This window comes from Pelobates fuscus, chromosome 9, assembly GCF_036172605.1.
Source record: "Pelobates fuscus isolate aPelFus1 chromosome 9, aPelFus1.pri, whole genome shotgun sequence".
Lineage (NCBI taxonomy): Eukaryota > Metazoa > Chordata > Amphibia > Anura > Pelobatidae > Pelobates > Pelobates fuscus.
In genome coordinates, this window is record NC_086325.1 from 72,344,623 (window position 1) to 72,357,555 (window position 12,933).

General features: G+C 41.5%; 1 protein-coding gene across 1 annotated transcript in view; it reads left to right on the forward strand.

Annotated features, from left to right (window-relative positions):
• Positions 1-12,933, forward strand: part of ABCB7 (ATP binding cassette subfamily B member 7) — a 117,087-nt gene that overhangs the window by 83,537 nt on the left and 20,617 nt on the right. Inside the window, exons 6-9 of the mRNA XM_063432065.1 lie at positions 389-657; positions 4,606-4,694; positions 5,293-5,380; positions 10,420-10,594. Coding sequence (XP_063288135.1) covers positions 389-657; positions 4,606-4,694; positions 5,293-5,380; positions 10,420-10,594 — 621 coding nt within the window. The remainder of the gene's footprint in view (positions 1-388; positions 658-4,605; positions 4,695-5,292; positions 5,381-10,419; positions 10,595-12,933) is intronic.

Consider the following 12,933-nt stretch of genomic DNA (forward strand, 5'->3'; position numbering starts at 1 on the left):
CTTTGAGTCCATAATCATTTCTGAAAAGATGTGTTTTGAGGGACTTTTTAAACAATTAAAGACATGGGGGTAGGCAGGCTGCGAGAAGTCCTGCAAGCGCAAGTTTTTAGTAAGGGTGTGAGAAGTGGAAAGAAGGTCACCGGAAGAGCAGCTAGACCGAGAAGGGGCATACCTATGAATCAGTGAAGAAATGTAAGAGAGGCTAGAGTTGGTTAGAGCTTTATAGGTAATAGTTAGTATTTTGAATTGATACCTACACAATCTATAAATACTAATTCATATCTGTGTGACCATTACAGTATATTTTACAAAAAGAAAAAACAAAAATATACTATTGAATTATTTGTGTAATTTTACATCATCTGGTTAACAGAATCCTCTTTTTTAGATGGAATGTCAAGGGCTGGTGCTGCTCTCTTCAATGAACTAAGAAACGCTGTGTTTGGCAAAGTGGCACAGAACTCCATTCGAAGGATCGCCAAGAATGTGTTCTTACATCTGCACAATCTGGATCTGGGGTTTCATCTCAGCAGGCAAACTGGAGCCTTGTCCAAAGCCATAGACAGGGGGACACGAGGCATCAGCTTTGTGCTTAGTGCCCTGGTATTTAACCTGGGACCAACCTTGTTTGAAGTATTCCTTGTGAGCAGCATCTTGGTGAGCGAATTTCATACAATCGTTGAAATATTTATATCCTATATCCTTGGCATTTTGTAGTTTTGTTCCTGTAATGGTATTTATGGTTGACAGTTCAGCACTTATATCTGTAACACATGTTGCATTATTGCTTCACACTGATAGGCATGACCCAGCTACAAAACTCTTACACATATGTTATACCAATATGCTAGAGACTTAATGGTGTGTATTTGCTATCCATTTAACAAGCATGTTTAATAAATGAAATGCCATATTTGTAGAGTGCCACATTACAAGCAAGGAGTGTTATGTAGCAGAAGGGAACTTGAAACATTGTGGCGTGCACGACAGAAACCAGGTTGTGGGCATTTCACAAGTTAGAGATTATGCACACAGGTTATCTCCTTTTTAGCCAGTTCCATGTGAAGGAGCAGGGCTGCCATCAAAAAATTGGGGAGCCCCTAACGCAGCTCAAGGTCTGGGGCCAAGGGGGCCCGCCTCCAAGCTCACTCACAAGGACACAGGGTCTGTGTTTGTGTATTGGATGTAGTGTGTGTTAGTGCATGTGTAATAGATGCATTGCATGTGTGTAGTGGATGCAGTGCGTCATGTTTGTGAACCTCTGATGGCGGCCACAGGTAGTCATGAGAGTTTGTATCAGAATGATAGTTAAAGGAACATGTATTCCTGACTCTATAGTGTTAAAATTACCATTTATCTGCCTTGCCACCCGCCCTGCCCCCCCCCCCCCCCCCCCCCTACTCTTTTTCCTGCATTGGATTGGCTTGGCTAAATCGTAAATTCCGATGTCATTCCTGTCCCCGATCCTATAAGGAAAGCATTGAATTGGCTAAAAATCAGCAAGGAGACGGGATGGCGGTGGAGCCAAACACAGTTTTGGCCAATAAGCACTTCCTCCTAGGAAAATTAGGGATTATTCTAGCATACTGTCCGAATAATCTAAATTTTATTAAAGACAGGAGGCAAATATTTGCTTAATCTTTCTTTACTGAAAGCTCCAGCAGCAAAGAAACCGTTAACAATAGATAGATAAAAGTCAACCAATCCGAGAGCATGACAGTAGTATGTATTTTAATGAGGCTCATCCTAACTCTTCTTTCTTGATGCTTGTGATTCGCAGCCGAATCAACCCTGTAAACGATAACAGGAAACCAATAGATAAGTGTAGTCGAATAGTCAACCACGTAAACTAGGAACCGAAGAGGAATCCATGTAGTAAAGAACAATGTCAATTTATTTTCGCGATAAGTTCCAAACAGTTGATATGGAGTGCTTGCTCCGCAGGGGACCAAAGGCCTCCAGTTGATTTTTCAGAGCAGGTTGCTTCCCTTCCTAGAAGGCTGGCATCTGACTCCAGAATAAAATCCAGCCGAAGATGGCTTTTCCGTTCCAGGCGTCCATGTTGTGGAGTTACCAATGAAGTTCCAGCCGTACTTCGTTTAACGAAATGAGTTGGTCGTATGAAGTGGACCGATGTAGGTAGAAGGTTTTCAAGCATTGCATTGCTCGATAATGTAGCAGTCCTGGGAAGATGGCTTGTATGGAAGCCGAAAGTAGACTGATCATGTGTGCGAGATCTCGTAGCTGGATCTGTTGTGAGGACAATAGTTTCCGAATGTCCTTTCTTATGGATCTGATCTTGGAGGAAGGTAGTTGAAGGATAGCTTGTATGGAGTCTATCTGAAATCCAATAAATTGCACGGTTTGTGAGAGTTCTAGGTCGGAGTTTTGAAAATGTATGATAAATCCTAGATTTTGGATAGTGCAGAGGTCATGTCCGTTTGTTGACGAAGAGTATGCAGATCTTGCGGACCAAATTCCATGTGATTTGGAGTAAAAATGTCAGTTAGTGCTGCAGTTTCCCGATCAACAAAAAAGGCAGGATACTGCCACGAACGCGTAAGATGGTTGCCGCAAGTAGAAAGTGCGGGTAGAACGTTTGCGTCACAAAACTATGCAAAGAGGCCTGGTGGAAGGCTGATTAGGTGTCGCGGATGTGTTAGATACAAGTGAGGTAACAAAACGTCGCTCCACAGAGGAGAAAATTATAATGCGGTATCTGAGTGGAACACTCGGGAGAAAAACTATCAAATCATTGTGAAATATGAAAGAACACAGGCACTAATTAAGCAGTAGCCTGTAGAATAATAAATCCATTATAATAACCAAGTTTATTGAAAGAAAAATATGATGAAAGATATAACTATATACGTGACACCTGGGAGGCAAGCGGCAAAGAAAGAGGAGTTGGGAGGAGCTTGGTTACAATACATACTACTGTCATGCTGTCTTGGTTTTTATCTATCTATTAACGGTTTCTTTGCTGCTGGAGGTTTCAGTAAAGGAATATTAAGCAAATATGAAGCCTCCTGTCTTGCCATTTAATTCAGTGTCTCCATGCAGATCGTGCTGCCTACTGTGCAGCACTGCCCCAGTAAGCACCTCCAGTGGCCACAGGAGGTATCCCTCGAGGGCTATGTAGGCAATTTTTACATGAAAATTCCTGAAGCGAATCAATATACTCACCAGAACAATTACAATAAGCTGTAGTTGTTTTGGTGACTATAGTGTCCATTTAACCCCTTAAGGGCACATGGCATGTGTGACATGTCATGATTCCATTTTATTTCAGAAGTTTGGTCCTTAAGGGGTTAATGGTGACATCCACTGGCCAATGGTGCAGCAAAGACTTTAGTCATTGCAAATTTAATCTCCGAAAACACAGCAATAGTGTTCATTGGGGTGACTTAATAAAGCATTTGGCATGTTGCTCCAAATACGATTGTGAGATATTCTCTTTAAATAGCAAGAGAAAAAAAACACCATATGTTTTCTGTTCTTGAGTATGTTTATTCACAAATCCTGTAACATTACCTGTAAATGCCTTTTCAGTGTTATTATGCTGAAGAATAGAGAAGATAGTGATGATCATTTGTTCTCTATCATATTCCTATTTAGATTCACAGCGGACTAAACGCTTGGCTTTCTGAATAGTTCACAAGTCTGCCTGTTTAGCGTGCATTGTTTTGTTTATTCCAAACTGTAATAACACTTGTCATCATGAGCAATTCAAGCTATAATCTGTGTCTTCCTGCCCTGAGATTGGGGTGGCTCTCAAAGTACTGTGTAAATCTGCAGTGCTTCACAGAAGGAGCTGTGCTCGCCTATTTCATTAGTGTGTATTTTGTCTTTTTATTTACTTATTTTCGCTCCACAATTAACCCTTTTGAGCAACAGCACTGAGCAAGTATTGCACAGCAGTTTAGTGAAAATGTAGAAAATAAACACTAGGAGTTATGTATAAACAATGTCATGGTTGCTTTCATGTAAGCTCTTGTTTTGTGGACATGTTCAATTTTCTAATGTTTATAACTGTTACAACTGCCTTTCTACATTGTTGCCTCTTTTCTGTACTGCACCAACATGTTTTGCCTTTCTGACCCTTTTTGTCTCTTGGACGTTTTTGCTTCATTTTCTCCTATTGATTTTGCCCTTGATTTAATTCACAAAATAAAGGAGTAATATAACCAGGAAAAGCAAGGCAGATTCACAATAACCAGGAAAAGCAAGGCAGATTCACAAAAACGAAAAGGAGGAACGTGAAAGCTGCTTTTGTGTCTCAGAAAACCTGCCAGGCTAACAGGGGTGGAAAAAGTCTGTTGGGAAGAAGAGATCCACTTTTGCACCTCTCTCTACTTTTTTATATATATATATTTATTGGAAAGGGATGCATTTGTGAACCAAAAAAACAAATATGTAACAAGAAGATAACATGACAGAAGTGCAGTATGGATTATTTTGGCACAGATCGGAAATGCACCAAAAATCAAAGCACGTGACTCTTTATACATAACCCCTATTGTTTTCAAGCATCAAATTGAATCTTTATGAAAAGCTGATTTTCATTCTCTAATTCCATTTTTTTCCCCTTTTTTCGATGTTTAGTACTATAAATGTGGAACCAATTTTGCACTTGTGACTTTGGGGACCCTAGGAGCTTACACGGCATTCACCATCGGAATCACACAGTGGAGGTAACGAGTTTTAGCACAGCCTGACATCTTTATATTCAGCAGGGTTGCAGAATGAAGGAAACAATATGATTTTCCATGTATTGATTTTCACCCCAGTTAATAAACTCGGGATTTCATACTTTTCCTATGATCTTCTATTTAACAGACTTTGACAGTAACAGAGACAACTTCAGTTTTATTGATCACTTTAAAAGTCATTCACCAGGAATATGGTAAAGAATTGATAGAGATTACCTCACTGAGTTAGTTACAATGAGTACCATTAAATTGGGGGTTAAATACCCCTGGATGTTGGACAAAAGTAACATCCCCAGGACGTACTTGAGAACCAGAGTATTCTAAATGTACCTTTCTTGGTTAAATACTTTATTATTATTAACTTGAGTTCTGGTTTTATGTTCTAATATTTATTGATTTTCTTAGCAAAGCAAATTACAAATATTATCTATTACAATGTGTAGCTTATGTAAGTCTGTGTCAAATTATAACCACGTTCTCTTTTTTTAAAATGTTGCTTTTCTTTAAAGATGTTTGCATCTGATAGAGGGTGGAGAATTTCAATAATATTACCAGTAATTACATTGTATTTATTTGGCAGGACAAAGTTCAGAATAGAAATGAATAAAGCCGATAATGAAGCCGGGAATGCTGCGATAGATTCATTGCTAAATTATGAAACTGTTAAGGTAAGAGATTCCAATCAATAATGAAAATAAATGGCAGTTTCCATTGACCTTGTCTGCTGTCCTCTGTCAGTTATGCCGTATAACTAGTTTCATGTACAACAGAGACCAGCTTTTAATAGGAGAAAGCTGAGCTCTGTGTTTCTCCCCCTCACCCCCCCCCCCCCCCATATATCCTTTCACCTTTTTGCTACCGATTGACAGCAAGTCCTCACAACTGAGTTACTGCTGAGTTTAAAATGTAAAATTTGCAGTACCACTTGGCAGTTGGTATTGTTCTTAATAGAATTTAACAGGATTTTTATGCATCTTTGCTAGTGCTGGGAATACAGGAAAAATGAATTGAAAATGATTTTTGATTGGAAAATATATGGAAATCGGATTTAGTCCACATTGTTAACTCCTTAATACCTACACTACGCAAAATGTGCATACACAATGTCCAATGTATGTTCCAATACCCCAGAATTATGTATTCACAATTTTAGCAATGGCAAAAAATTGACATAAAATTCTGATTAAGAATGCACTATGTGTGGAGGGTGGACAGAGAAACACAGGGAAGAATTACAATGTGAGTTTCACATTTTTTTTTTCTGATCTTACATTTGTGACTCGTGTCCCACCCCCCTCACATTCACCATGTCACACTAACCTCATCCTCACACACACTCTTCCCACAAAGACATCTTTCACACTAATCCGGTAACACTCACACAGGTGCCCTGTCATATTCAGCCCTCTCCCCCTTCACACACTCAATCCTCTCGAATGTCACACTCTCACTCTGTATCATAGACATACACACACACTCACTAACTCACACACACACTCTCTCTCTCTCTCTCACCCTCATTAACACAAATCCATCCCTCACACACAGCACAGCCTTACTATAACCCATTAAATGTATCCATTATGACCACAGGCATCCCCCCCCATACAAACAACACACTGCAATCAGCTTTTCCACAGACACAGATATTGACTGGCATACTTTTGTGCATGTTAACTACAGGATTTTATTAAAGTTAACTCCCTTAAAGCAGCACTGTAATCACTCAGACCACTTCATCTCAATGAAGTGGTCTTGAAACAGTGGTCCTTTAACCCTGCAATGTGAATCGTAGTTTTATTCTTCCTGATAGCCACTAGAGGCGCTTCCTCCTCCAGACTGCGTAAAACTCTGTCTGGGAAGCAGATGCTGCCTAAAGAACCTTTTGATTGGTGGAAAATATTGACATCAGCAGAGGAATTTCCCAGCTCATACAATACATAGTGCTCTGTGAACGGGCATGGATACAGTTTCGGGGTCTTTTTTTTTTTGTCTGGAGCATCAGTGTGGCTGAATGCAAATGTTTTGCTGTGTTGATTTAAAATGTTCTATGCCCCTCTCAATTTGAGTGTTGTACACAGCTCATCTGTCATTTTTGGGCCACTAAATATGGCACCAGCTGACAGAGGGGAGCTCCAGGTATCAGTTGACTGAAGGACGTATCAAGCTGTCATAATATTGTTAAAGTCCATTATTTTCAGGATGGCTTGGAACATCCTGTAACGGACCGTTTTGCACACAAGAGGTTAAAAACCGTTTAGGCGATATTCCCCTTTTAAATACACGAACAGCTGCTGCAAGCACCAATCTCCCGAATTGCAAACACATGAATACTCAAACTCCCTAACAGGAAACACACAAATTCACCGACTCCCGAACAGGAAACACACAAATTCACCGACTCCCGAACAGGAAACATACAAATTCACCGACTCCCGAACCGGAAACACACGAATTCACCAACTCCCGAACACACGAATGCTGTTAAACATATGAATGCTGTAAACAGCCGAATAGGAAAAACCATCCGAACAGTTTACACTCCTAGCAATCGGTCTGTAACGGCATACAATCCAATTCCCCCCAAGAACGAGGCGACACTTCGTTTGAGGGTCAAGCAGAACTGATTTACTGGGGCTACCTGCCTGGCTTTTATGCAGGTCTCCCACCTGGTGGACACTCCCCTAGAGGGGACCAGATGGAAGACTGGGACATATATTGGACAGTGACCAATCATAGACACACCGGGTTAAAACACTCCCACAATGCATTGCAATCCCTCCTCTCTGTCCTGGAGATAATTGGGAAGTAATCCAATTATCTCCAAGGACAGAGGCAAAACTCCATTAAAGGGACACTATAGTCACCTGAACAACTTTAGCTTAATGAAGCAGTTTTGGTGTATAGAACATGCCCCTGCAGCCTCACTGCTCAATCCTCTTCCATTTAGGAGTTAAATCCCTTTGTTTATGAACCCTAGTCACACCTCCCTGCATGTGACTTGCACAGCCTTCCATAAACACTTCCTATAAAGAGAGCCCTATTTAGGCTTTCTTTATTGCAAGTTCTGTTTAATTTAGATTTTTCTTATCCCCTGCTATGTTAATAGCTTGATAGACCCTGTGAGAGCCTCCTGTATGTGATTATAGTTCAATTTACAGAGAAAGAGATATAAAATTGTTTAAGGTAAATTACATCTGATTGAAAGTGAAACCAGCTTATTTCATGCAGGCTTTGTCAATCATAGCCAGGGGAGGTGTGGCTAGGGCTGCATAAACAGAGACAAAGTGATTTAACTCCTAAATGACAGTGAGTTGAGCAATGAAACCTGAGAGGCATGATCTATACACTAAAACTGCTTCATTAAGCTAAAGTTATTTAGGTAACTATAGTGTTCCTTTAACCACATGGCAGACAAAGGACAATAAAAGACATAAAAATACATACTGTTACATTTATCACATAGAACATACACATTCTACATATCCCCAGATAGCTTAGATCTGAGCGCACATTATTACCGGATGGTGCTCAGATCACATCCATACAGTTCAATCGCCATCGAGCCAAAGTCTTTCCCATAGTCTTTCGGTATACAAATGGGCTCCATGGCTTAGCTATCTGGGGTAACACTGCTCACAGGGCCGGCCTTAGGGGTGTGCGAGCTGTGCGGCCGCACAGGGCGCCATGGAGCAGGGGGCGCCCTGCGGCTGCATAGCTCACACGGCATGTCTGTTAGCCGCAATGCTAACAAGGCATTTGCCTTGGGCGGCACTTTCCAGGGGGCGGCAAAAAAAGCCGCCCCCAAATGCCCAAGGCAAATGTCTTGTTAGCCTTGCGGCTAACAGACCTGCTGGGCTGCTGCTGGGCGGTCGGGCGGCGCTGGCGGGCGGCCGGCGAGGGAGCACTTCCTCTGAGCTGTTTGCTCAGCTCCCTCGCGCGCCGCACAGTGAGGCTGGGAGGCGGAGCCAGAATATGACGTCATATTCCGGCTCCCAGCCTCACTCTGAGGCACGCGAGGGAGCTGAGCAAACAGCTCAGAGGAAGTGCTCCCTCGCCGGCCGCCTGCCAGCGCCGCCCGACCGCCCAGCAGCCACTGGACCACCAGGGAGGAAGAGACCCCCCCCCAGCATTCCCAAAGGTAAGGAGGCTGGGGGGGTGTCTAAATAAATTTAAAAAAAATGTGTTAATGTGGGTGAGTGTGTGTGTCTGTTAGTGTGTGTGTCTGTTAGTGTGTGTGTATGTTAGTGTGTGTGTGTGTATGTTAGTGTGTGTCGGTGTATGTTAGTGTATGTGTGTGTATGTTAGTGTGTGTCTGTGTATGTTAGTGTGTGTCTGTGTATGTTAGTGTGTGTCTGTGAGTGTGTTTGTCTGTTAGTGAGTGTGTGTGTCTGACTGTGTGTGTGTGGCTGTCTGCCTGTGTGTGTGTGACTATTTGCCTATGTTTGTGTGTGTGTGTGTGAGACTGTCTGCGCGTGTGTGTGTGTGCATGTCTGCCAGTGTGTGTGTGTGCATGTCTGCCAGTGTGTGTGTGTGACTGTCTGCCAGTGTGTGTGTGACTGTCTGCCAGTGTGTGTGTGTGTGTGTCTGTCTGTGTGTGGCTGTCTGACAGTGTGTGTTTGACTGTTTGTCTGTGTGTGTTTGACTGTTTGTCTGTGTGTGTTTGACTGTTTGTCTGTGTGTGTTTGACTGTGTGTGTGTGTGTGTGTGTGTGTGGCTGTTTGCCTCTGTGTGTTTGGCTGTCTGCCTGTGTGTTTGTGTGTGGCTGTGTGTGTGGCTGTCTGCCTGTGTGTGTGTGTGTTTGTGTGTGACTGCCTATGTGTGACTGTCTGGGCAGACTAGATGGGCCGAATGGTTCTTATCTGCCGTCACATTCTATGTCTGTGTGTGTTTGTGTGTGGTTGTCTGTATATGACTGCCTGAGTGTGTTTGTGTGTGTGTATGGCTGTCTGCCTGCCTGTGTGTGTGTGTGTGACAGGGTGTGTGGGAAGGGGTAAGGAGTGGGGGGGGGGGGGCGCTGTGAAGATTTTTTGCACAGGGCGCCCAAATGCCTAAGGCCGGCCCTGACTGCTCACATAGGGAAAATAAAAGGTTTTTAATGCAGGGCCATAGTCCAGCGGAAAGAGGTGGGCAACCAGTCTCCTCCAGTGGCGAGGTTGGTTCCGCCACACATCCTAACTTCCTAAGAGTTTAAAATAAATCCCTATACAAATGTAATTTATAGATTTTGTTTACACTTCAGTGCTAGAGCATGAACATACTGAACTCATCCCTCCATCTTGGCACAAACCGGAAAAACACATGGGTTTGCAGTTTGTATCACTAGTGTTTTTCTGTAAAAAAAATAAATAAAGAAAAGATAATAAAAATTCCCACTTGTTATAGTTCTATTCTTTCAAGCAGAAATTACTATTACATGATGTGCAGAGTATGAGTCTATGATGGACCTTAGATGGTCACAGTTGGATTTCCACAACATCCTCAAACAAACCCATTGCTTTTACAGTAATTAGTGAAATCAGTGTTCAAACTACTGTGTACTTAATGTGCAGGATCTACACAAATACAAGCTATTTAAGTTAGTGTGATCTACGTATACTACTAAGCTCCAACATATTCCACAGCTCTGTAATAGTCTTTAATGAATGTTTTTCTCAATGTATCTTTATCCTTATTGTGATATTCATTTTTGCTTTCCCCTTTGCAGTATTTTAATAATGAAAAGTATGAAGCTGAAAAGTATGATGGGTTTTTGAAGACTTATGAAAATTCTTCACTAAAGACTACCTCAACTCTAGCATTGTTGAACTTTGGGCAAAGTGTAATATTCAGTATAGGTCTTACATCCATCATGATTCTCGCAAGCCAAGGGATTGTAGCAGGTGAGGTCAAGACAGCTGTATGCAAATACCCTGATATCTATTATTATTGAGTAATTAATATAGAAGGGCAATTCTATGTTCACAAAATGATCAAATCTGCTTCTGAACCCTGAGTGTTGAGTGGTTTCTTTTAAACTGTCCTTGGAGCAGAATATGATATAATAATGAAATAAGGTTTAAAAGCATTCTACTTAGTAGAGGAATTAGAGAGGCATAGGGCATACCTTTGAGTTGACAGTTGGGATGAAGATGAGCAAAATAACTAAACAAAATGCCACCTTGTAGGACGTACAATGTCTTCTGCACACAAGACCTATACAGAAAAGCTGGTAAATACTTTCAATATAATTTTTTTCTCTTGTAAATCTTATTAAATAGGGCTTTGTCAATAAGGGACAGTGTAAAAAATCCCTCTCTGAAATAAGACGTTATTAACTAGTTGACTTTTGTGTATATCTATACCAAATATTGTAGCGGTTTAGTACTCTTTGGAAACGTTAATATACCGGAGCATTGACACTGCATCTACTGCAAAACATGAAACACTAGTATCTGTAGGCACTGTTGTACTTGGGAATGCCCATCATCTTAATTGTGGTTTCCTACAATGGCAGGATCGCCCCTGTCTGATGTATGGAAGTCAATAAATTATTGCAAACCGTGGCTTGGATTGATGGTAAACTGGCTGCTTTGAAATTGTTGAAATGCTAAGGCTCTTTGTTTGAAAAAGATCAAGTTGGGGTGCTGTTTTGCCCAAAATTGAGACATGGGCCCAGCAAAGAAGTATTTTCACTAGACGTTGGGATAGCACTGTAGTCACAGTACTTAGGTGAATACAGAATGTTCTGTGGACTTATTTTTTTAAAATTCTTTATTTTTTTGTGCAAGGAGTTAACAAGCATGCATACTGCGCCACAACAGCTTTCGTATGCCACATTTCAATAATATTGGTACTAGGGGTGCACCGAAATGAAAATTCAGGGCCGAAACCGAAAATTCAGGATGCACTTGACCGAAAACCGAAACCGAAACTGCCTTTTTGCCCAAATACTTTTAAAATAGTCATAATATATTAATTAATAATAATATTTATTATTTAATAATAATGATTTAGAAATGTGGACTAGGGACTTGAAGAAAGCACTTTGGGCAGATTGGCACGTGCAGAATATAATTAATAAATGGATGTGGATATGTTTGCAGCAGGAAAGTATTTCATTATCAAAATGCTCTAGGTAGGAATCACCCTGGTGTCACCAGGCTACATATAATTCATTATATAATATAATACTTTATTAATTATTTTATTTACATTTTAGTCTGAGTGCTAGTCAGACTCATGGCACTATTTTTAGAAACAACAAAATGTCGGATGGGCGCGAAAAATTGTTACAGTACAGTCAGCAATACACTTCATCTTCCTGGAGGCACAATTAGCCTCCTGTACATCAGGGCAATCATCATTTTAAGTGGATCTAAGTGGATGGCTTCACACAGGATTGGGGAATCTTACTGAATCTATGTAATTAATTGTATTAATAAATATAATTACTTACCGCAGGCGATCTTACAGCAGTGTAGTTTTACAGCCCCACTTCTCTCACGGCACTTCCGGTTTGAAGGTTGCGCGGCGGCAGTGTCTCACAGCGCGGATGGTGAGCTACTTGGCGGGTGACAAATCCCAACCACCATATTTTCTGCCGATATGTACCAATATCGGCCGAAATGGAATAGGTCAATTTTCGGCCGCCGGAATTTCGGTGCACCCCTAATTGGTACAGTATAAATCAATAATGCACAGTTTTTATTTTTTTGATTAGAGGTCAGTAAGCACTCTGCGGGTACACAAGGTTATACCCTTGATATGGGCGTCAGGTTCTAGTATACTGGCAGTGTCATGATACACTAGTAAGATGTAAGTGAGTTTCTTATAGTTGTACGTCGTGATGAGTAATGTAGGGCGTTTTAAGTTGGTTGGGACCGTGGAACTGAGAGAGGGACCCAGCCCTCCTAAGGGTCTTATATAAGGAAGCTGTAGCCCTGCCGAACTCATAGGTACTACGGTGGTCAGTCGGGTGTGTCGTTTATTAATTTACACTCAATTACCCCAGAGTGTTGGGGGGGGGGGGGGGGGGGAGGGAGATCTCCGGTTTCTGTGCCCTCCTATTGGGACATGTCGTATGAGGTGTACTAGCACATGGGGTCATCCGTGTTAACTATGCCCCGGGGACTCTAACAATGTTGAGCAGAGCTCTGGATATTAACAGACACTAAAACAGTTAAACAGAAATGGTGAATAAGCATGTGGGACTGGTGTAGGGGTCAGTCCCTTTTCTTTT